At 46.8% G+C, this 23764-nt stretch overlaps 1 protein-coding gene across 7 annotated transcripts in view; it reads left to right on the top strand.

The window, feature by feature from the left end:
* The window catches only part of PAX5 (paired box 5), a 133500-nt gene that overhangs the window by 29085 nt on the left and 80651 nt on the right, over positions 1-23764 (top strand). For all 7 annotated transcript variants that reach the window (XM_077171377.1, XM_077171376.1, XM_077171374.1 and 4 more), the window contains one exon: positions 20278-20453. In XM_077171377.1, the coding sequence (XP_077027492.1) occupies positions 20278-20453 (176 nt within the window). The remainder of the gene's footprint in view (positions 1-20277; positions 20454-23764) is intronic.

Below are 23764 nucleotides of genomic sequence, written 5' to 3'. Positions count from 1 at the left end.
ATGCAGCTCTCTCCAGGTCCGTTTTTGCCTGGCATGTCCTTTGTGTGTGTTCTTCACATTGAGGCCTTTGCATTGCTAGAGGTGCTTGTGCAGTGTTGATTGAATCCTGCCCGTTTTGCCCTCTCCTGGTATTTGCAGAATAGCCCCAATGGGGATGATTTGCATCAGGCTTGGTGACTGCATTTTGCAGTCACTTGGTGTAGGTTTTAGCTAATTATATAAATAGCTGGACATACCTGTCTGCAGGAGTATTGGATTCATACCTGCAGGCTGTCTGTACTTCCTGGATGTGCCAGCCCTTTAGAAGAGCCCCTTTAGGAGTTTGTCCTGGCATAGTGATGGGTATGGCAGAGCTCAGGGAGAGCTGTGGTGCTTACAGGAGGTGGTGGTTTCCTTGCTGAGTCTTGTGCTGAAGCACAAACCTCGGGTCAGGGCTTGCTCTGCCATGGGACAGCAGATGGGCACAGGGGAGGATATGAAGATATATGAAGATATATGAAGATATATGAAGATATATGAAGATATATGAAGATATATGAAGATATATGAAGATATATGAAGATGGGCACAGGGTCTCAGCAGTGACACACTGGCTGAAGCATGTGCAGGGCACAGGAACGTGCCATCAGCCCCCGGTGCTCGGGCTGTGTGCATGGCCTGCACCTCCTGAAGCACGGGCAGCCTGTGCCTGCCCAGTGTCTCTCTGGGGCTCTGGGCACCCAGCAGCTCAGGCACAGCAGCAACAGCCACCATCAGCCACACCAAAAGATGTATTTTAGGTGCACCCAGATGTGCTGCAAAAAGCCAAATCCCTCTTTTTATTCTTTTTTTACTTGAGAAGACTTTACAGATAGGAAAGAAAGTCCTAATTGGGAGAATCTAGAGATGGGTGTCCCTACCTGCTCCAGTAGGACTTACGAGTGTCTGATAGATGAAGTATTGCACTGGTGTTTTGCTGAACTCCTGCAACAAGACTGATTTCAGCTTATTTCCCCATTTCACATCCATACAGTCACAGAATCACAGAATGGTTTGAGAGGGAAAGACCCTCAGAGGACACCTCATTCCAGCCCCCTGCCATGGGCAGGAACCATCAGCTACACCTGGAATTCAATCAGATACTCAGCTAGATCCTTCCTGCTTTGTGTGTACTTTGTGCAGTCTGCCCCAAGTGGTCTGAGGTCTGTTTCTCTGTACTGCAGCTCTTCTGTCATGACAGGGGTGCACTCCTGCCACTGCACTCCACCTATAATGCTGGAGCAACTTTTCTTGAGCTGGGAGTTAGTTTCAGAGCCATGGCCTTGGTTATCTCCATTTCCTTCATGAGCCTTAGCTAGCGAGGTGCCTCCAGAGCTTCTTCCTTGGTCTTGTGGGCTGCTCCTTCTGGAGCAGTGACTTTCCACACGATGGTGCCCACGACTTCAGAGATGCAAAGAGCAGCTGGTCCTCTGAAAGCAAACAATGTCTTCTCTTCAGATGACTGTGAGATGTGAGTGTGGAGCTTGCCAATGTTTTATCTCATCTGAGATTCTGCTAAGAGATATTTGTAGTCAATATATACCTATGATAATTCCTGTAAGGTAATAGCTCTAACTGGAGACTGATTATCCTTTGCTCCTGCAGATCCATATTGCAGATGGAGGTTAGGAACCAAGGATTCCTGGCTGAGATGTCTTATATTGAAAGGAAATCCTGTTAAAATCTCCTGTCAGATGGGCACTGATCTGGCTGATTTGAGCATGGCAAAAAGGATGTCTACAGTGGAGGTTAGGTATTGAAATTCTGTCAGGTACCAACATCAGGGAAATGTGATGGTTTTCTGATCACATGGACACTCCATCTTCATAAAACTGCTTCCCTGTAGCTCTGTAACGGGGTGCTGGCTGCAGTGAAACATCTGTAGACTGCATCAGCTGCTGTCTGGTTTTCTTTGGTTGCAGACTGAGTAGGGATGTGCATCCACCATCAGCACCTTATTTGCTTAGAAACTTCCTGCAGCCTGTCATTGTGGTTCTCTGACATCTTGCAAAATGTTGCAGAAGCAGGAAAAATATGTCCCTCATAGGACCTGGAATGATAGAATCCCAGAAGGGTTTGGTTTGGAAGGCCATCTCTAAAGGCCATCTAGTGTGACCCCCCTGCTTTGGGCAGGGACACCTTCCTTTAGATCAGGACTTCAGAGATGCTGATTAGCAGAGGAGACAAGGCCTGTAGGATGCTGCTTTTGTGGGAACGATGCCATCACAAGGTTCTTCTCTCAGGTGCTTTACATCATTCACATCAACTTTTAGTCAACAAAATATGAAGAAAGCAAACTTACAGTGAAGAAACATCTGTAAGAACAGCTTTTGTTGAGTGGTGGCCATCTCACACAGCAGAGCCTCATTTCCCTTTGATGCTGCAGTAACTGCTGGGCTGCTGGGTTTTGCCTGATGAGCTGTCACAGAGCTCTGCTGGAGTGGGCACTGCTCACCCCCACGCTGCTGCATCTAATGGCCAGGATACATATCCTCTTTTGCATTTCAGTGCTTCAGGAGGGAGAGAAGCACAACCCTAAGGGAGAAGCTGTGAGCAGTTGATGCACAAGTGTGCACATCAAAGGCTTCCTGGTGGCTGAGCATTTCAGGTGAAGACAACAGAATCTCTTATATTGGCTAAACAGGCTTCAGCCTCCCCCCTTTTATTTCTGAACAATTATTGTTGAACTTTGCAGTGAAGGGAATCCTTTTGTGTTCACTTTCCCTGCAATGCAATTTTCTGCACCTGCTGTCCCTGGGACATTTGACTGTCAGACTATTCTTTGGAAGGTGTCCACATTAGCAGTTTTAGGGCTTGTTGGACTCAGCTGCCGCACTGCCCTGTATACAGTTCCTTTGAGTTGGACAGATTTGGTGGTGGAGGCTTTTAAAAAACTCAGATCTTGCAGAAGTGGTACTGGTTTCTCAGCAGTCTGATAACAGGGCTCAGAGTGCCTCAAGGCAGGCACATGGTCCAATATCTTGCATGTTGCCTGGAAATACTTAAGCAATACCTTCTGGCTGGGTGTCAGAGCCTACAGTGTGAGGAGCACAGTCCTGCCCCCTTTTCCCCACCTTTTCTTGGCTGGAGGTGATGGGAAGCCCTCAAACCCACAGGCAAGTCATCTCTCAGAGACAATGTTTGCTATGTGCTTTGGCTGCAGAGCACTCAGGAGCCTCCTGCTGTGCCAACTGGGCTCCTCTGCATTTCCTCCCATCCACCTGTAATGGATTTTACACCTGAGAGGTTGTTTTTGGTGGTTTAACTCCTATCTGTCCCAAATGGGATATTTTTGCCTCTTGTTACAATTCACAGAGCTAGATGGGGCTGCTGGTTTCATGCTGTGCAGCATCGACGCATCATGCCCTTGTAAACATTGCTGTCAGCAGTAGCAATTCCATCTCTATTGTCCCAACAAGATTTCATGCTTGACAGTGCCTGACTTTTTTTGTCTGAACGTCAACTAATAAGAAATAGTCATGCAGCAGTTTTTTCTTCTCTGATTCCTTGGGTTTCCAGTTGGTTCCTTGAGAATGAGCACCTTCCCATCCTCTCCCCATTCTCACAGTGATTTTCTCTCAGGCAGGAGGACACAGGAGTTGGCATTTCTGGAAGAGGGAGGTTTTTGGTAGAGGAGAGCCTGTGTTTTTCTGCCTAGTGCCAATTGGGGGACAAAGAACAGTCCCAGCTAGCATGGCCTTGGATGGCAATGGGGAGTGGCCCAGAAATGCTATGAGTGCTCAGAGATGGGAGAAACGTAATTATAGGCCTGCCTGAGTCCAAGGAAGATTGTTTTGGAACAGTTTAGGTGTGTGTCTTCGAGTTTTAAATTTGTGTCACTGTTCAGTTTACCTGTTCTCCCTCTCTTTCACCTACATGTTACTTGTTGCAGCAGCTCTTGGTACCCGATGGTTTGAGCACCACAGCACCTTACAGGGCCAGTTTACTCCAAAGAAGGATATCAGGGTGTGGGGATGCTGGAATCTGTCGTGGTTCCACATGAAGTTAGTATCTGGTGTGTCAAATCAGAGTAAACCTCTGGAACTCCTTGGTCTTGTTTCTGAATGCTGAGTCCCACTTCCAGATCCTTGTCACAGCTGAAGCAAATTCCCAAGAATGCTTTCTCTTAGGAGGTTATGGATGAAAATGGAGCTGTTGAGTTGATGATTGAGTCCAGAGTGTGAATGAAGCTGGTGCTACTTCACCCCTCAGAGAAGTTGAAAATTTGTTTGCAGTGGAGTATCCATGTGTGGTTCCCCTGGTCACCACTGGGGCAGAAGCCTCTGACCACCAAGGACAAGCTCTTGCCAAGCCTTCCAAGGAGCTCATATCCTCTGTGCTGCCCCTCTCTGGGCAGACCCAGGGGAGCTGGCACAGGCTGGGGGCCGCCCTTAGCACAGCCACCAGGAAGAGTGGGCCTCTCAGACAGCAGAGCAATTGGCGTCTCCAGCCAAGCCAGTCTCACTCAGCGGAAGCTGTTGGCACTGACCTCACTCCAGGAGTGACAAATCTTCCCATGCAAGCTGAGACCTTCAGCATCATTTTGCACCACCAGCCATGACCTGCTGTGTACCTGTTTGTCCCCTTGGAGATGAAAATGCGTCAAAATTGTCAATCTCTGCTCTGTCCTGTGACTTGCCCAACCAGGAGCCTTTCCTCACCCCTGGTATTTAAAAACAGTAATGGCGCTACTTGAATTTGCTTCCTGACACCCATGCTGAGTTTGTAAGCTGGTCACATCTAACCAGTTACCACAAAATTGATTCTGGAGCCTTCAGTTTAGAAACCTGCAAGGTACATTCCAGGCAATCACACTATCTCCATCAGGAACTGAATGAACCGGTCAATAATCAACACTGCCAAGGGTGAAGAGGTCTTTTCTAGTACCCTTGATTTTTTCTTTATGAACATCTCTACACAGGTAATAGCTATATAGATGGACAGATGGAATATAAATGGTCACTATGTGTACATACACATACAGAGTATGTGTGTTTTAACTGAAGATGCAGCTGTAGGTGTGTATGTGCACATTGGTGCATTCCTCACTGTTTGTTCTCTTGCTCTCTGACTGCAGTGTTCAAATACATGGGCCCAGGTTTTTAAACCTTGCTAGACCTTTACAAAAAGGTCCAAAACCTTGTTGTGAAGATAACTGGCAATGATGTGACAATCACCCTGATACCTGGCAAGCTCAGAATAGACTCACCTGCATTTTTCTAAATTGCCAAAGAATTTTTTGACTCATTTCAGACAGTTGTAAGAGGTAGGACTTGGCTGATAGGAGATTACAATGTGTTCAGTGCTTGGCTGGATGAAGGTGCACGTGTGGCAATATGTGTGCTCTCATGCTGTGCCCCTGCATGCCCCTTCCTCTGCACCCACTCAAGGGCCCAGTGTGTGAGCACAGCACAGGTGAAGGCAGAAAGGCTGCCTCTGCATCTGAGAGGCTGTAGATGAGTTTTCTTGGACTTGGGATCTGTTTTTTCCCTTGGCGAACCCATGCACTCTGGGAAGCCAGAGGCAGTGTGCTGCTGGGTTAGGTGTGGTCTGCACCTGAGGGTTCTTCATTTGTGGCTGCATTCTTCTTTCCATTCTGGTTGCATTTCAACTGTGCTTTACCCTTCTTGGTCCCCCTCCAATTCTCAGTGCTGCTGTCAGTCTCTGCCTGCCAGAGATATTTGATTTCACCACTGATGCTCACCTCAAGCCTTCCAGCCCCATTGGTGTAATGTGGTCCCATTCCCTTTCTCTCTCCCTGCAGGCATGGGCAGAGGTGCTCTAGACACTGTGATGGGGTGTGTGTTTGCCCGTGAAGCGTGATGCTCTGGGGCCTTGTGGCAGAGCTCTCCATGGGCTCTGGGAGGTCGCAGCAGTGAGAGTGTGATGTCCAGCACATTGCCCTGGTGCAGGGGCCAGCAGGCCCCGTGTCTGGGTTCCACTTTCCCCGAGTGCTGCCTGGGAGTGGGTGTGCACAGGTGCCGCCCCCATGGCCGTGGCAAAGTAAAGTGAGCCCACCTGCAGCCCCTGGAGAGGCTCCTGCTCCCAGTGCTCAGCGTGTGTGAGTGCCCACTGTGCAGCTTTGTCATGGGTGCAGCTTACAGCCTCTGGCAGCTCTGGCCACCCTGTCACCTCCTGAGACACAACTGCCAGGGGGCAGGGGCCTGAGCTAACAAGGTCTCTGACAGTGGGACAACAGAAAGCTGCATCAGCAGGATGATAAACATCTTGGGACAGGAGGTGGCTGTGGCAGGAAGGGGTGGGCACACTCCGTGGGATCTGAAACCCATTCATCTGGTGGGTACTGGCAGCTGTTAAAAACAAATCATAAATGGAAATACCAGATAAAATTGCATTGAAATGGCAGAGGTCTGAGGAGTCCTGATGGGCTGGCGATAGTCGGCTGAAACAAATTGCCCACTGCTGTGATACCTCAGCTCCCAATAACAGAGGGCAAATGGCCTTCCAGGGGGAGATATAGATTTTCCTTTGAGATATGGAAAGGGAAATAAACTAAATTATGTTTGAACATAGGGTTCTCTGGTTCTCTCCCCCTCTCTCTCTCTCCCCCTCTAAGAAAAAGAAGGGGGGAGAGAGAGAGAGAGAGAGAGAGAGAGAGAGAGAAAGAAAATGAAAGGAAGAAAGAAAGAAAAAAGAAAGAAAGAAAGAAAGAAAGAAAGAAAGAAAGAAAGAAAGAAAGAAAGAAAGAAAGAAAGAAAGAAAGAAAGAAAGAAAGAAAGAAAGAAAGAAAGAAAGAAAATGAAAGAAAAAAAGGAAGAAAGGAAGGAAGAAAGGAAGAAAGAAAGAAAGAAAGAGAAGGGAAATGAGTGAAAAGAGACATAAAATAAGCTTCAGCAGGCATTTGCAATTTAATTGATATTTGGCGGCAGGAAGCCAATCAGTATAAGTAAATTGACGTTATAAGATAAAAATAATCGCCTAATGGCATGCCTTCCCCCACGGCTGTGCAGGCCAAATAAATATGGCATCGCGTGTCAGAGCAGCGTGGCGGCCGCTCCGGGCGCAGAGCCGGCGGCGCTCGCGCGGGCTGCGCATCATTTTTATGGCATCTGTCTCTGCTCCCCGAGAGCAGGCAATGAGGGGTTGCACATTGATTGCTGCTCCAGCCAACAGCGGCTGAGGGAAAGGCTGTAATTAATGGCTTTATTTGCTGGAGCACTGCTGAGAACAATTGAGTGTGTTATGGTAACAACTGGTGCCCACATTCCAGCGGCGAAAGGAGGCGTTGGAGCTGGTGGGCAGCCCTGGCACACAGGCTGCCCCCCTGAGGGTCGGGCGCAGGGCATGACAGGGATTCCACAGGGCTTGAGAGGCTTGGCTGGTGCAGGTGGGCACCTGGGCAGTGATGCAGGTGCAGGGCGCCAGCAGTGTGCTCCCGGGGAATCCCAGTGCTGGTGACTGAGCAGCCCTTCAGTCATTGCTTGCCACAGTACTGCCAGGGAGAGGAAATCTGGCAGGGAGGACAGTGCAGGGACCCCTCAGCTCCTACTGGGGGAGTTAGCAGCCCCCTGTCCAAGCCCCTGACCACCCTCTTTTGCAGCAGTAGCAGAGTCACATGTTACAAGTTTTCTTTTTCTCTTTTTTTTGTTTTTTTCTTTTTCTCTTTTTTCCTTTTCCTTTCCTTTTCCTTTTCCTTTTCCTTTTCCTTTTCCTTTCTTCAAAAAGGTCTCTTTCATAGATTTTACCTAAAAGTACAGTAGTGCAATCCAGTAATTTTTGTGAATCCTGTGTAGTTTTGTCTTGCCATCTGGGCTGCCTTTGGCTGGGATGTGGGGAAACGGACATGGTTCTGCATGGTTCTGTGAAGAACACATGGCTACATGTAAATGTTTATGTAGACACGTGTATTGTGTGTAAGGAAGAAACATTTTAGGCAGTGTGCATCCTCAGTGTGCTCCCTTCCTTTCTAAAGAGAATAAAGTCAAAAAGAGATGGGGAAGTGAAACCGTGACAAATAATAATGAACCTCTCTTAAAGATTCCGTAAAACTTTCTAAAGAAAAAGTTTTTGTCTTTTACATAAATAGCAGGAGTAGCTGGTGGGTGAGGACAGACTGGTGCTTGCCCAGGCTTGGTTAGTCATGAGGAGTGATGGCTTGTTTACCTTCAAATACTTCTAAGTGTAGATGATAGATAGATAGATAGATAGATAGATAGATAGATAGATAGATAGATAGATGGATAGATAGATAGATAGATAACAGCACAGGAGGTGATGTCTTCAGACTCACAGAGAGCAGAGTTAGATGGGACCTTGGGAAGGAATTGTTCCCTGGCAGGGTGGGCAGGCCCTGGCACAGGGTGCCCAGAGCAGCTGGGGCTGCCCCTGCATCCCTGGCACTGCCCAAGGCCAGGCTGGACACTGGGGCTTGGAACAACGTGGGACAGTGGAAGGTGGAATGAGATGAGCTTTAAGGTCCCTTCCAACCCAAAGCAGTTTGGGATTCTGTGACAGGGTGAGAGAAAATTGCCTTCAGCTGTGACTGGTTTAAATTAGATATTATGAAAAAATTATTCACTGAAATGGGTGCCAAACATTGAAACAGGCTGTCCAGGACAGTGGTGCAGTCACCATGCCTAGTGGGATTTAAAATATCTGTTGACATGCTGCTTAGGAACATGGACTAGTGGTGGTCTTGGCAGACCTGGGTAAGTGGCTGGTCTTGACAATCTTAGAAGAGTTCTCCAATGTAATTGAATTTGTGATTCTATGATTCCATATAAGCTGATTAATTTCTATGTAAGCGCTGAAATGATTTCAAACTGTAAAACTAAAATAAATTTCCTTTTAAAGTCTCCGGATGGGGTCCACCCACATGTTCAGTATTTTCCCAGTAGGGCTTTGTGTCACATAGTTCTTCAGAAATGCTCTCTGCTTGAGAACAAGATTCAGTTTCAGTCTACAAGTGCTTTTCTATTGAATGAAAAGTCTTGAAAATTTCCCCATCACTGCAGCTTGGCAGTTGCAGTGAGAGTTGTGCCCTTGGCTCCTGTGGCACCATGCAAACACAGAGAGACAAGACTTTGCCAGGCCAGGCATTCACCCTCAGACCACCCTCACTGAGTCATGGAAACCACTGGTTTGCAACATCTGGCTGTTGGGAAACATTGGATACAGTGGTCTTCCAAATTTATTTTCCGAGATCTAGCCATCTCTCTCTTTTTCTCTCTCTCTCCTTCTCCATATATATTTATATATATACAAAATTAAATAAGTTTAAAAAAATGTATATATAGAATTATTCTTTTCCTGGAGCAGTTATCTCATTAGATGGAATGGAAATAATTGAGATTATAAAAACTGTCACAGAGGTCAGCCTCACCTGCTGGTGTGGTGAGGATGTTCCTGGAGTCTTTGTCTCAAGTGAAGCTGCAGGAATGAGCAAAGATCTGTCTCTCCAGCTCAAGAGATCTTTGCAAGAATTTCTGTGATGTGGCCCAAACAGTGATCCCCTCAGCCACCCAGTGAATGAAATCAGGTTTTGAAATAACACAAATACATGCAGGGAGATTCACCCACATGTGCTTAATAAGGGCTTCGGTGTGATAAGCACAGCATCAGGGGAGTTGTACTGTAGATTGCTAAGTTTACTGCAGGATAAATAATTAATGTTTAGGTGACACTAATTAATTGCAGCAATTAGAAAAGGGCTACACTATTTTTCCTTAAAAGTAAAATCTCTCCTGATTAATGTTGTTCAGTCTCCAGTGTGTCAGAACATTTACAGCAGAACCATGAAACACAAGCATATACAGAAGCATGTTTTTGTTAGGTCACCATTTACCTTTTTCATGCAGAATCCTAGAACACCAGGCTGGAAGGGGCCTCGAGCACTGTCTGGTCCAAACTTGATTGGCAAAAGCATGGTCTAGATGAGACAGTCCAATACCCTACCCGGCCAAATCCTAGGAGCGCTCAGCATTGAGGAATCCAGCTCTTCCCTGCAGAGGTTATTCCAGTGGCTGCTTGCTCTCATTGCAAATAATTTTCTTTGTGCGTCCAGCTGGAATCTCCCTGGGACTCACTTGCACCCATTACCCCATATCTTTTCCATGTGATTCCTTGTAAGAAAGGGAGTCTTCATTTTCTTTGCAGGCACAGTTTTACAAGTGGGATGTGACCATAAGGTCTCCTCTAAGCCTGCTTTTCCTAAGGCTGAACAAACTCAGATCATTCAGCCTCTGCTCTAATGGCAGCTACCCAGCCCTTGGTTCATCGCTGTGGCCCTCTCCAGCCTGTCCACATCTGTTTGGCACAGAGCTGCCCAAAAGTGAGCACAGCATTCCAGATGCTGAGGCCACTATGGCAATGACTTCTCTCTCCTGTTGTCAACCCCTCTGTGGATGCAGCCCAGCATCCTGCTGGGCCACAGCAGCACACTGCTCATTCTCACTGAGTTTGCTGTCCCCCAGCACCCTCAGGGCCCCTTCAACAGACCCTGCTTCCCAGCCAGGCTGGTCCCACCGTGGGATGCACTCCTGGATTCTGTTTTCCCAAGTGCCAGACTTTGCGTTTGTCTTTGCTGAATTTCTGAAGGCTGCTGTGAGCCCACTTTTCCTCCTACCAGTTTCTCCAGGAGGAGCTGGTGGGAAACCATGTCCAGAACCTCAAAGACATTGGGAGAGCCAGTGTCCACCCCTCACCCCACCTGATTTTGCCCTGCACACCCCATTCATTCACAGCATCTCCCGTGCCAGCTCTCCCACACTGCAGCGGCGAGAGCTGGGGTGGTGGCAGCAGCATTGCACCCTCCTGCTGGAGGTGGGGGCTGAGGCTGCAGGGTGCCAGAGGCTGCCCAGCACAGGGTGGGTGCAGCTCTGGGCACCTCCCATCCCTGCCACTCCCTCGGGCACTGCTGGTGACATCCCTGGCGGTGGCAGCTGCCAGACCATGCAGCAAACTGCAAGGGGGTGCCTCGGGCACTCTCCAGCCCAGGGTCACCATGGCACAGTGTGCCTGTGTTCAGGTAGACAGGCAGTGAAGACAAAGAGTAGCACTGGCGCCTAGGCATAAGACTACGCAGAAATTTAAGTGTTAGAACCGCATTATACAGCTGTGGAGGATTTTTAAAGCATAATTTCTCCCAGCTAATGCATGCAAATAAAACATATAAAAATATCATTGCACTTGCACTTTGTGTTACTTGTAAAAATCTGTAGCTGTATATTACATTTTATAATGATGTTTTTTCCTGTGTATTGCATTATGGCTTCAAACCATTGTGGTGGTGTCATCTGTGGTTTTGGTTCATTCTTTCTGTCAACACTTGAAGGCTTGAGACCACTGTTTGTGATTTTGTAAAATCAGGTGATATCTCATTTATGCACAAGAAAAGCCTGCAGGTATTAAGAACTCCTTACTAGTGGTCTTTGTGGATAATTGCCCAGGAAATGTGCAAGGACATCCCTCATTTGAGAGACAATGTAGAACACTGCTGCTGGTAGAGCAAACTGCATCTTCCATGGGCTTTTTCTCTGCTTTGCTTTTAGTAAATCCAGCCTCATCATACCTTGGTGGTACAGCTTCAATGTTCTGCTAGGAATGTGCATTTTAGGAGGAGCAGCATTGCTGTTTGGGAGTCCTCTGCATTTCTTAGGAGGTTTGCCTTGCTTGAAGGCTTCCCACCTCCAGCAGAGCTCCAGAGCTGGTCACTGCTTGTGCAGACCCCATCGGGCTGCCTCTCCTAACACCACTTTTCCTTTGGCTGTCAAATTTCTGTCTCCTGGTATTTTTCAGAGCTGTAAATCCTCTCCTGCTCATTTGAAACTAGAGGCCATTTTAGCATTTTCAGACCTACACAGAGCACAGTTTCATCTGCAACCTGCATCAGTCCTTGTCACCCAGGCATATATAGAAATTATTTTTTTGAAAGAAGTAACAAAAATATATGCTATGACATGCTATGGAAGTAGGCATAAACTAGAAACTATGTTAAAATTGTTTCAATAGGCTTTTAACAACCTTTTAAAAATGCCCTTTGAGCTGGGAGTACATGATATAAAGTGCATGTCTCTAAAGCTGAACACAGCTGACAAAAATGGATTAGGAAAATAGTCAGTTTCACATAATGATTTTTTAAGGAACTTGTCATGGCATTTTGTGTATAATTATTGGAGTTGCAGCTCACCTTAGTTACTACAGCAATCACAGAAATACAAGCATGTTTCCACATCACACTGCAGCTGGCCAAGGGGTGCCTGAACCTGGAGGCTTTTCCAGGTGCCCACAGTCTCCGGTGGCCCAGGAGCCACGGGGGGATGCACATTCCCACTCTCTGTGCCGGCCTCTTCCTCTCAACGCTCATCTCTGCACTTCTAAATTCCCCTCCATGTAGGGGACTGTCACTGACACGATTTTTGCTGTTGTTTAAATATAAAACGGTGGCAGAAGAGCAGTCACAGAACTTCCAGTGGTTCCATCAGTCCCCCCAGCTGCTGTTCTCAGGTAGACTCTGCCACATGGTGGGGCTGGTGCCCGTGGGCATCGCTGTGGTTCCCTGAGGAGGCTGAGCTGCCAGGCTAGGGATGGCCAGGACAGCAGCCTGTGCTGCTGCACGTGTGCCTGGATCCGCACGGGGGTGGGCACATCTGCACAGCCAGCTGTGCTGGCTCCTACAGCAGCGCAGGGGACAGTCCAGCTGGCTCTGCTCCACCACCCAGCAAAGCTCCTCGCTGGGGCTGCTGGGCAGCACAACAAACCCAGGCCTGCTGCCACATGCTCTGGCCTGTGGGAAGGCCCCCAGCCCAGGTTTGCCCCCAGGTGCAAACCGTGCAGGCTGCGGGGCTGTGTCCTGTGTGTGCAAGGCTTGAGGCACGAGCAAAGCCCATCCTGATGGTATCTGGGCAGGTGCACAAGCAATCCAGCTCCACTCAGTGGCACTATTTGCACAAATGTTTGCTCAGATGTATACGCTGTCAGATTCACAAGCATCAGGGCTGCTGAGGTGTGAGGCCCCACCATATCTTTGTGCAATGTGGGATGGTGGAGATTGCAGGTTTTCCTTGGAGATAAGTAAAAGCTTTTCCATATATGGCTACAGTGGGATTAAAATACCTGTAGGAGGAGGACAGCTGTAATCTCATGGGAAATCTGTTCAATAAATGAACCCATTTTGTTGGTGAGTCTCATGACCAGCTTTGCTGTGCAGATGTGCAGCAGTGCTGTGGGGCGGCAGCTCGAGGGTGCACTGGCACAGCTCCAGCTCGTGTGTCTGGTGGGCATACAGCCTGACTGCACCTTGTACCCAGGGAGGACCTTCAGCTGCCTTACAGAAAAGACACAAATGTTCTCTTGGTGGAGAAGAGCTGCATCACCCATCAGTGAAGGACCAGAGGTGTCTGGCGATACAAGTGCTAATTGCTGTGCTGCTGAGCATTTTAGGGAGAGCAGCACTGACAGGCCAATGACACAGCACAGCCCCTTTTCTCTCCTTCCATTCCCCAGAGCCAGTGCAAACCTGGTGCTGGATGCCCAGGCCCTGGCTGGGCTTGCTCCGGGTGCTGCTGGAAGGATGTGGTGAGGTGAGGGCTCTCTCAGGGGGCTGCAGAGGTGCAGCCTGGTCTGCAGGGCTGGGCATGGGGTGAAGGCAGCCTGGGAAGAGCCGGGGCCCTCCAGCTCCTGCTGGCTGGAGCAAGGGCAGCAGAAGGTGCAGCAGAATCCAAATGGCCCCTGTCTGCAGCAGTGCAGGGGACTCTGCAGGAGCAAAGGGCAGGAGGGAGGCCAAGCTAGTGAGAAATGGGATGCACTCAGGCTGGCTGTGCATTACATGGCAGATGAAACATCCCTGAAGACCCCTTAGCAGCCGGTGCCAGGCACAGGCATGGTGAACGCTGCCCAGCCCTGTGCTTCTGGGGTGTGCAGGTGCGCTGGCAGTGCTCAGCTGGGGCTGTTCTGGGCAGTCTGCCTGTCTGCTGGTAGTGTGCACCACGTTTGCTGTACTCAAGGACTGGAGCCACCACACTGGCACTGCCCTTGCTTGTCCAAGCACTGACAAGAGGGCAGTGGGTTTGAGCCATTCAGATTCCTCATGCCCTCACACATCCTGACTGCAAAGTTGGTAGAATACCTGTAAAAACAGAATGTGAGAGCGTTCACCAGTGCTCCCCTGAGTTTTCCTGTGCTTGGAGGCAGGACAATGCACTGCTGCTGGCAGATGTGGGTCTCTGTGTCTCCAGAAGGAGCTGAGCTGGTCCAAGTATATCTAACAGGTCAAGGCTTGAAATGAAGAAGCAATAAGCCACTGAAATGGTACTATCACCGAAACATGATTGATCAATTGAATTCTATCAGAGACAGTGGGCAGTGAGATTAACTCAGGCCTGATGGGTTCAATGAGTTAAAGCATGATGTTCATTTCAGCTTCATTTCACCAGTCTTTGCTTGTGAAATTGGTCAATCAATAGAGGTTGAAGATCAGATATATATATATTGGTGACCATCTTATAGGGAATATAATCTAGCGTAGTCAGCTCCTGACTCCGGCTGCCTTCAGCGGTAATGGAGACAGAGCAGAGACTCTATCAGTGCCACCGAAATGGCCTGATATCTCCTCCAAATGAAAAGTATTTTTGGATCTCTGATGATTTATCATTTTTTCCCCTTCTTTCTCACTTTGATCTACGATAAAACTCATACCTACCTTTGTGAAATACAGTGATTTCTCTTGAAAATATTTGCACAGTGATCAGCTATATACACTTCAAAATATATACACCCTTTTTAGTGATATTGTCCTTCAGAAAAAAGAAATAACAGGGCTTAGAAAATTTGAATAGTGTAAATACAAAGATCTCTCTTCACATATGTGGTCCTGAAACTAATGCTTTGCTGGGAAGAGCATTCTGGGGGCAGCTGTCTGCCAAATGTATACAATCCTGAGAAGGTGGTGCGAAAATTCAGCTTACGTTTTAAACAAAACCTTCCATGTGGTAATTAAACAGAGTCTTTATCTTCTCTGGACTAATTTACAGGCATGCTACAAGAAAACAAATCACCTTTTTGCCTCCTGGTAATATTTCATTTGCTTCATAATGTTTTAAATGTGGTGAATAACATCCTCCCTAATTAGCCTGCATTTCCCTATAAGGTGGAGTAATTAGGTATGATAACAGGTAATGAAGTTGGACAGTACAAATTAGAGGCAGAAATCATGTCCTTTATGAATGTAGGCTGTTCATGGCACTAGCTATGTATTTCCTTGATTTACCCTGTATAAGCGTATTTTTCAAAAAAAGAAAACAAACAACCTGAAAATCTGAAAGCAGTAGATTCCTTTTATCTTCAGAAGAGCACTGCATCAGATGAATCTACCACGGAGGTGCACACCTCATGGCACACCTTTATTATTAATAGCATTGGAAATATTAGTCCAGCTGGATTTGTGGTTGGCATCTGTTTCCCAGCTGTTGTCACCTTGCTGACATTCTCAAGTGGAGCTGCACCAGGGCAGGGTCTGTCCTGAACTGTAATACAGTCTTTAAACAGGTTCATGGAATCATAAAGCACTTTGTGTTGAAGTGGACCTTTAAGACCACCTTGTTCCATACCCTGCCATGGCAGGGACACCTCGCAGTGTCCCAGTGTCCAACCTGGCCTTGGGCACTGCCAGGGATGCAGGGGCAGCCCCAGCTGCTCTGGGCACCCTGTGCCAGGGCCTGCCTCACAAAGAAGAATTTCTTCCTAATCTAATATAAATCTCTCTTTTTTCAGTTTAAAACCATTCCCCCCTTGTCCTATCACTATCTGAAATTGTGCTGATGTCCTTATCAGTATAAAAAAAGGTGAAGCTGAACCATTTTTATATTTCAGTGCTTTTTGCTGGTCTTTCTATATTTCGCCTTGTTTTCATACTAAGCTTTAAGGCTTTTAAATATTCTTTAGTATTTTGTGAAGATAGCATCTTTTGTTCTTATCTTGGTCTGTAGTCTTAGAAATAGTATTTTAAATCAAGTGAATTGTCTGGTGAGGGTTGCTAAAATTCTGGTTTCCTTGTATTTAGCAATTTCAAATATTCTCCTGCTGTTTCCGAAAGCATGTCATGGATGAGTATCTAACCATAGAAACGAATTAGAAAAATGAGATCTCAATTTATCAAATCCTTTAAACTGATCTTGCTATTTGCTTAGGTCCTCGGAAAATAACTTGCTCTTAATTAACAAAGATGTATTAGCTGCAGTGTCCAAGGACAGGTCAGACAGGACTTTAGGCAACCTGGATTGTGGAAGGTGTCCCTGCCCATGGCAGCTGACTGGAACTTGATGGCATGTAATGTCCTTTCCAACCCAAACCATGTAGTGATTCCATATTTTCAGGAGGATTTTCACATCACCTGGGCAGTCTTTTGTCAGCAGGACTGCGGATGGTATCTCTTCTCAGAGGCAGACGTCTTCTGTGACTAACTCTTCCCAGACTTCTGGTGGGTTGTTCAGACTTTGGCTAGCCACAGAAAATCTTTGCTTGTGTTTAATACCTAGATTATGTCCCAGTCAGGCCAGTTTCTTTAGCAGCATGTCTGCCTTTAGCTGTGAAACCACAGGTCAGTTTTTCTGGGCAAGGTGCGAACAGAAGGTGTCCATGCACTTCAGAGTGGGGAAGGATTGCATTTTCCTTGCCAAGACAATGGCTGTCAGTGAGTCTGGAAGCAGGGAGGACGTTGTGCAGACCTGTCCCCAGCATGAGAAGGCTTCCAGCTGCAGGCTGTGGGGGGATTGCTCCCGAGCTGTGTGCACCTCTGGGAAACTGAGTCCATGCTCTGAGCTGGGTGGGATGCCTGGGAGGGCTCGGATCAGAGCGTGGGGAGGCCGTTTGAGCAGGCAGGGCCTGTGCTGGAGCCCTGGCGCTGGAGGAGCAGCCCGTGCAGGCTCTCCCTGTGGTGGCTCCCAGTGCATCACATCTCGATGCATTTCAGCACAAGTAGTTCAGGAAACTGTGGGCTAATGGCAGCATCTTATCCCATATGCACAGCCTAACAGAGATAAAGGGGGAAATGTTTGTTTGGGAGGAATGTAATCTTTTGTACTAAGGAGAGTGCTATATCTGTGCTCTTCACTCGAATTTCTGGAAAAATGCCATTGAATTGGGAACTAACTGTTTTGCAGAATGGGTAGGTATACGTGTAGTGCTATTGTCAATAAAATACGTGAATGCAACTCTATGTGGATGCACTGATTATACGAAAAATGTTTTTATCGCTCCCTGGAACCTACTTGTAATTAAAATTGTTTCAAGCCTTCCAACAGTATTTTAATTATCAAAGATATTCTAGTTAAACAATGTATAATGTTAATGGTATTATTTATATGTCAACCAGCCAAACACATCCTGAAGACCTTCACGAACTCCTGTGTGTCATATGCCATGTACAGGAAGTCCTTTAGTTCTACAATGCAATCCAGAACTTAGTGGAAATTAGTCTGAATTTGGTGCAAATTCCCACAGTGCAAAAGCACAAGCCATTCCTTTGCTCATGGGGTGCAAAGAGCAGGTGATAGCCACAGTGAGGGAGGCTTGGGTGGCTCCTTTTGTGCAGCGTCAGCCACCTCAGTGGTCCCAGCCCTGCCCAGCCCCTGCCCTCTCCTCCCTGGCACAAATGCTGCATGCATTATTCCTCATCCCAGGGCAGCCTGACTGCACTGATCCCATCTCGTCCTCGGGACAGCGTGTGGAGATGTTGGCAAACAGGGGTGTACAAGTGGTGTGAGGTGGCAGCCCATTCTGGCTGCAGCAGATGTCGTGCTTCCAGCAACACACCAAGTGCTCACTTTGAGACCAAACCCCTCCAGGGCCCCTCTGCCACCTCCACGTGACTTCATCCTTTCTTTGCAGAGAGAACTGCCCTCCTCTTCCTTGTGCTTTGGTGTCAGTGGCTGAGGGCCATCCCTGCCCCAGTGCCCCTTGGACGAAGGGGACGGATGCTGGGGCCGATGCATGGATGCGATGGCACAGGCGCACGGTGGTGCCTGGATTCACACTCTGGGGTGGGACACCCTTCCCAGCACTGTCCCTGTGCCTCTCTCTGGCTGAGCCTGCTGCCCAGCATTTCCTTTCATCTTCTCCAAGGTGCTCACTCCCAAAAATCTGCGTAATAAAGGTGCTGCTGGTGAAAGGTGGGGCTACTGCTCCACTTTCAAACACGAGGGGATCTCATTGTACTTCCAGTCTCTGGATGCACAAACAGTGCACAGACTGTACTGGCATCTCCACGAACAGTTTTCAGGTCATGACTGTCTTGTATCATTTCACTCCCTTTTGCCATCCCCTTTATCCCAAATCTGCATAAAGCTTTAACTTGGATGCCAAATTGTGAATAGCAGTTTAACCTGACATTTAAAGCAAGCATCAAGTATTTCCATGCTCGAGAGACAGGGTCTCCCTGGCCCTGTGATACCATACACCTACCAAACAGATTTTTAATTCCATAAGCCATGGTTGACTAAACTCAGTACAGGGTCTATTAGATATTATTTGATTTAGAATAGTAAAAATAATAAAAAAAGAAAAAAAAAGAAGAAAAAAGAAAAGTACACTGCTTTCTTGTATCCCTCGGTACCATTTCACACTTGGACATCCTACTCAGACCACAGCTTCAGGTTTTTGTTTCCCTTCCTGTGTGGAATAAACTGATCCTTCCACTTCACAAAAGCCATAATCTACCCTTGATAAAATTGCACTACTTTCTCTAGGAAGGGTATATATAATGTTGTTGTCTTTGAAATTGCTGAGCTCAAATTGAGAAGGGAGTTTCCAGCATTAACTGCTAACATCAAATGTCTGTTCAGTATAAGGAGAGTTTGGCTTAAATTCAGCATTAGCAACTGAGGTTGAAAGGTATTTCCCTTGGTTGGTTCCCCCGTCTGAGGACTCTGCCTTAAAGAAGCCTCGTTTTCTGGATAGACAGCATTTTCTGCAAAATCCATCTCTGCTGAAGGATGATCTTAAATCAATAGTCCTTTGTAAAAAATCTTGTCCACCAAGCATCCCTTGTATTACTGACGGCCAGCACGTGCTTGTGGTCACAACTGATGCCTACAGCAATGGGCTGTTTTTGTGCAGATCGCCTCTATCAGATCTCCTCTACACTTACAATCAAAAAACTTGATGCAGAATCTGCCAGAGGAGGTCTAGGTGATGTTATTCCTCTGCAGACTTCTTGGACTGTAAGCAGCTGCAGCACTCATGGAAATCTTGCTGTTAAGGATGCATTTAAATTCTGCTCCTCAGAACTACTCTGGCAGCTAGATGCTATTTTTAAAACATTTCCTCCCTCTGTCTAGTTCAATGTTGCCATCTGGAGCAGAAATTTGATATTTACTGTTGTTCTTGGAGTTCCACCTCCTGGAGTCCTGGGAATACTGCAGATCTCAGTTTTCTGTGCATAAAATACATATTTCCAGCACTGACAGGTGAAAGAAAAGTAGGAAACCACTGTGAATCTGCAAAAAGCAAATTGAAACAAGTCCATGCAAGATCCTTTTCAGACTGCCAATCAAACATTTTTTAAACTTGTCTCATGGCTTTTCAGCCATGGTCAGCCACTTACGACTCCTGCTAAAAACCTCTGCCAAAGGGGAGAAGGAGGAGAATGTGCTTTGGAGCCCAGGTTTGAGTCCTGCCAGTAAGCTGGAGAAATACAAAGAGAATTGGAGGGTCAGGAGTGCATCTTGGACTGGCTGAGGATGTTGCAGTGGTAGCCCAGGGATTCCCCACCTTAGTACAGCACAGGCTCACTGGTGCTGCTGACAGAGCTTCTCAGAGAGCCTGTGCCAGAGCTCAGAGCTCAGAGCTCAGCTGGATGGAGTTGAGCAGGACTTGCAGGTAGCACAGGAGGGGGACAGAGTGTGTGGGTGGTGACTGCACAAAGCACTCTGCTGGAGCTGACCCAGGCTGACTGTGACTGTCACCATCAGGCCATCTCCTTATCCTCTGTGTTCTCTTACATACAGACCGGGAACCAGACAGCTTCCCAGGTGGTACAGTAAACGTCAAGCAGGCAAAAATGTGATTGTTATCCAGTATGCTGCCTTTAAATAATGTGTGAAGCTGTTGATGCGTTGAGGGTTGCCTGTAATGCAAGACTGTACCGTGTGTTTTCCAGCAAAGTGTAACCTCTCAAAAAGTCTTCATGACTTCACCATACTGGTACCTACATCTGTTCAAGGGATAGAATAAGACACTCTCCTGTAGGCTGTAGGTCACATCATGAGGCTACTCATTTTTCCTCTTCTCTCTCCTCTTTGAAAGGTATTCAGGAATCTCCAGTACCAAATGGCCATTCTCTACCGAGCAGAGATTTTCTCCGGAAGCAGATGCGAGGAGACCTTTTCACCCAGCAGCAGCTAGAAGTGTTGGATCGTGTCTTTGAGAGACAACATTATTCTGACATTTTCACAACAACTGAGCCCATCAAGCCAGAGCAGGTACTAGTGCAAATATTTCATGTTTTCCTGATATGCTTTCCACTGGCAGAGATCTGTTTGGTGTACATGACCAAAGGCTTTTCAGTTTCAGTTGACAAATATGGAGACACGTCTTGTCAAGCTCATTTCAGCCAAGTCCATGTTAGCTATTAAAACCTATTAGAAAATTAAGGTAAATGCTCATTGTGCAAACATCAGCAAGTGTTTGGCTGTGAAATGACACCTGATCTGGACCAGTGGCATCAAAAGAATCTTTAAAGAGCACCACAGCTTCTGATGTTTTTTGTTAGATCAAAAGCAAGCAGTGCAGGTAACAAGGAGAAGACTTGCAAACTCTGCCTAATTTTGGTTCACAGTGAGCATGATTGTGGACACAAATCAGATTTTTGTATCCAGAAATGGCTTATTAGACATGTAACTGGCCATTTACTGCAACATCCGATTAGTATGTGAAGATAAATTAATTGCACCTATGGATCTACAGTGTGTTTGAGGAGGACTTGGCACTAATATTTTGGAAAAATTCAATTTTTGCAGGCATAGTATAGAAGCACATGAAAAAAATGATTAGCTATGTCTCTCTGTGTTCTTCTTCTTAGGTGGCAGTATTTAATTTAGCTGCTGAGAAGGAGGTAGAAATTAATATATTGCTGTCAGCACTGATATTGGTCTAGCTTGCTACTTAATGATGTATTCAGCCATTAATCTTCAGTGTTCTTAATATCAGACATGCTTTTTAGCAAGGTGGATGGACTTTTCTAACACTGATTCCCCTTGGAAGAATCTATACATTTGAGGGCCATTGGAGATGCTCTCATGGCTGCCTACTACCATTGTGGCTTCAGTTAAGGAATGTGCATACTTTTAGAAAATATGATTTACTTATGCTGAAAATGCTATGGTAGAGTAGGAATTCCTCATGCCTTTAAGCTCATCTGTCATTTTTTCTTTCATTCATGGAGACATTTGCTTTTCACCATCTTCTGCTGTTTTTGTGTTTTCCCTGATTTGAGTGTGCTGCGAAACTCTGCAGACCTGGAGCTGGAGAGAGATGGGAAGTCAGGCCGTCCCTGTCTCGGGAAGGTGAAGTGGCCTTCCCGTGCCACTAGATGGTGGTTATCCCATCCAAACCCGGGGGATGCTGGAGGGGCAGGCTCCGTGCCCACGGCTATGGCAAGCCTTGTCAGCACTGCCCACCTCGCAGCTCTGTCTTGTTAGATCTGTTCCTGCAAAAACTTTATAGGCCAAAGCAGTCACTGCAAAGGGAGCAGTGATGGAAGGGGGCTTTTGGTTTGTTTTTCTGGTCTGGAGCCTCTTAGGCATGGCCAGCTGCAGCTCATGGGAGACAGTCCAGCAGTGAGTGAACATTTATTCAGAGATAAACTTTTACTGGTTTTATAGGAAGAATGGGAGATTTGAATAAGGATATTGCTGAAGTGTTATCCCAATTATCAAATATGTGATATTTGTATTTGCTCTTGATGGAGAAACGATCTCCCAGGGCCACATAAGGAGTTGGGACTAGAATGGCTCTAAGCAGTCAGATTATTAAAATAGGAGATATGCTGATATTAATATGATGAACAGGATACTCCTTGTATGCTCTGAGAAGTCAAGTAAGGTGCTGAGAAATCCGACATTATGAGATCCAAAATGTACTTTGCAGAACCATGTTGCCTGGCATTTTTACATGCAATTACGAAAGAAATTTTTAGTTGTTTGTTTTCATATTTCTTGGAATATGGTCTTTGCTTTTGGAAGGCTGGACCATGGTTAAGGTCTTGTGGTTATTTGGGGTCAGCTTCTGCTTTTTGATGGTATGTGAAGGGTAACATTCAACATGACCAGATGTGATCTGTATGACTTGCTGTGGTTCACAGAGATGCTGTGTGAGCCCCAGTCCTTGCAGAAACAGTCTTGTCTCACCTCCTTGGTGAGTCAAGCAAAGCTGTCATGATGCTCAGCCAAAGTGGAGAAGCTGTCTGCATCAATTAGTAAGGCCAAAGAAATCAATGAGAAATCAAATACTGAGGATATTAATGACATGCCTTGGAAAAGCGGAATTGTCCCTGGATTAGATTGCTGTAGTAAAGCAAGATCTGCTGGTGACATTTGTCTGTCCAAAGTGCTGCTGGACCCCAAAGTGGTGTTTTAGGAGCTAAGTCAGTGGTGGATGTATGGAGCTTTAGGCTCTTTCTGTAGAGGAAAGTACGGAAAAGATACTCCTTCCCATGGAGACAGGATGTGGGAAGAAGACTGGTATGAGCTGTTGGTATGAACTGCTGACCCAATTTATCCATTTTATTAGAAATTTGATCCAGCAGCAGCCAGCTGAACACCACTAATTTTGCTTTGGCACAAAACTTACTGATGCACCAGTACTATTAACTTGGGGAGGACCCCAGGTATTTTATTGGAATACTTGTTACTCTATAGAGCCTGTAGATCCCTTTTTCTTCCTGTTTTGTGGCTCCTCTCTAAGTCTTCCTCCTCACTTGTGTGCTGGTGGTGGGCCCTTGGCAATGGTGAGGGGGAGAGAAGTCCCTCCTGCACAGCACAGTATTTGCAGCCTCATCAGGCTTGGTTCCCAAAGTCCTCCTGGTGCATTTTCTGCACAAAATTTGTCCTTACCTTTTTGGGTCCATTGCCCTTGATGTAGGTAGAGGGGCTGATGGGCTGTGTGGGAGTAATTGCTCAGCAGTGTGTAACCCTCTGCTTTGAGTTCTTCTAATCCACTTCCTTGAATTTCCCATCTTGGTGTTTCCCTCAGTTAAGCTGCATAAAATGGGGGCTCTTGAGTTATTTATCATCTTATGACATGGTTAGACTATGATGCTAGTAACACCAAGACTGTGGGCTCAATTCCTTAAGAGTTGGAGTCAATTATCCTTGTGGGTCCCTTCCAGCTCAGAATATTCTGTGAATCTGCGAATCTATGCTGTACTGTTGACAATAATCATATTACCTTTCACATCTGCTGTAGACTGTGGTATCTAGGGAGAGACTGATGAGGAATGGAAGGGCTATTTGGGGAAGGGCTCATACTGTCTTGAGAGAGAAGGCAACCACTGGACAGTGACAGGGAAATAAAGCATCAGACAGTCCTTTGAGAGAGACGGTGATGGTTGTATGTGCTGGGTGAGGCAGGGATCCCACTGTGTGCTCCTACCATTAAAGACCATCAGAAGTTGTGCATCAAGGGGCAGAAGTAAGGCATCAGCTGTTCCTTGCCTTGTTTTGCAGCCTAACACCCAGTGGTGCAGCTGGGCACAGGTACATGTGTGCTCTGCAGCACAGATGTGTTCCCTGCC

Source organism: Agelaius phoeniceus, chromosome Z (genome assembly GCF_051311805.1).
Source record: "Agelaius phoeniceus isolate bAgePho1 chromosome Z, bAgePho1.hap1, whole genome shotgun sequence".
Classification (NCBI taxonomy): Eukaryota; Metazoa; Chordata; class Aves; order Passeriformes; family Icteridae; genus Agelaius; species Agelaius phoeniceus.
Note: the sequence above shows the minus strand (reverse complement) of the source record. Positions and strands in the feature narration are given on the sequence as shown.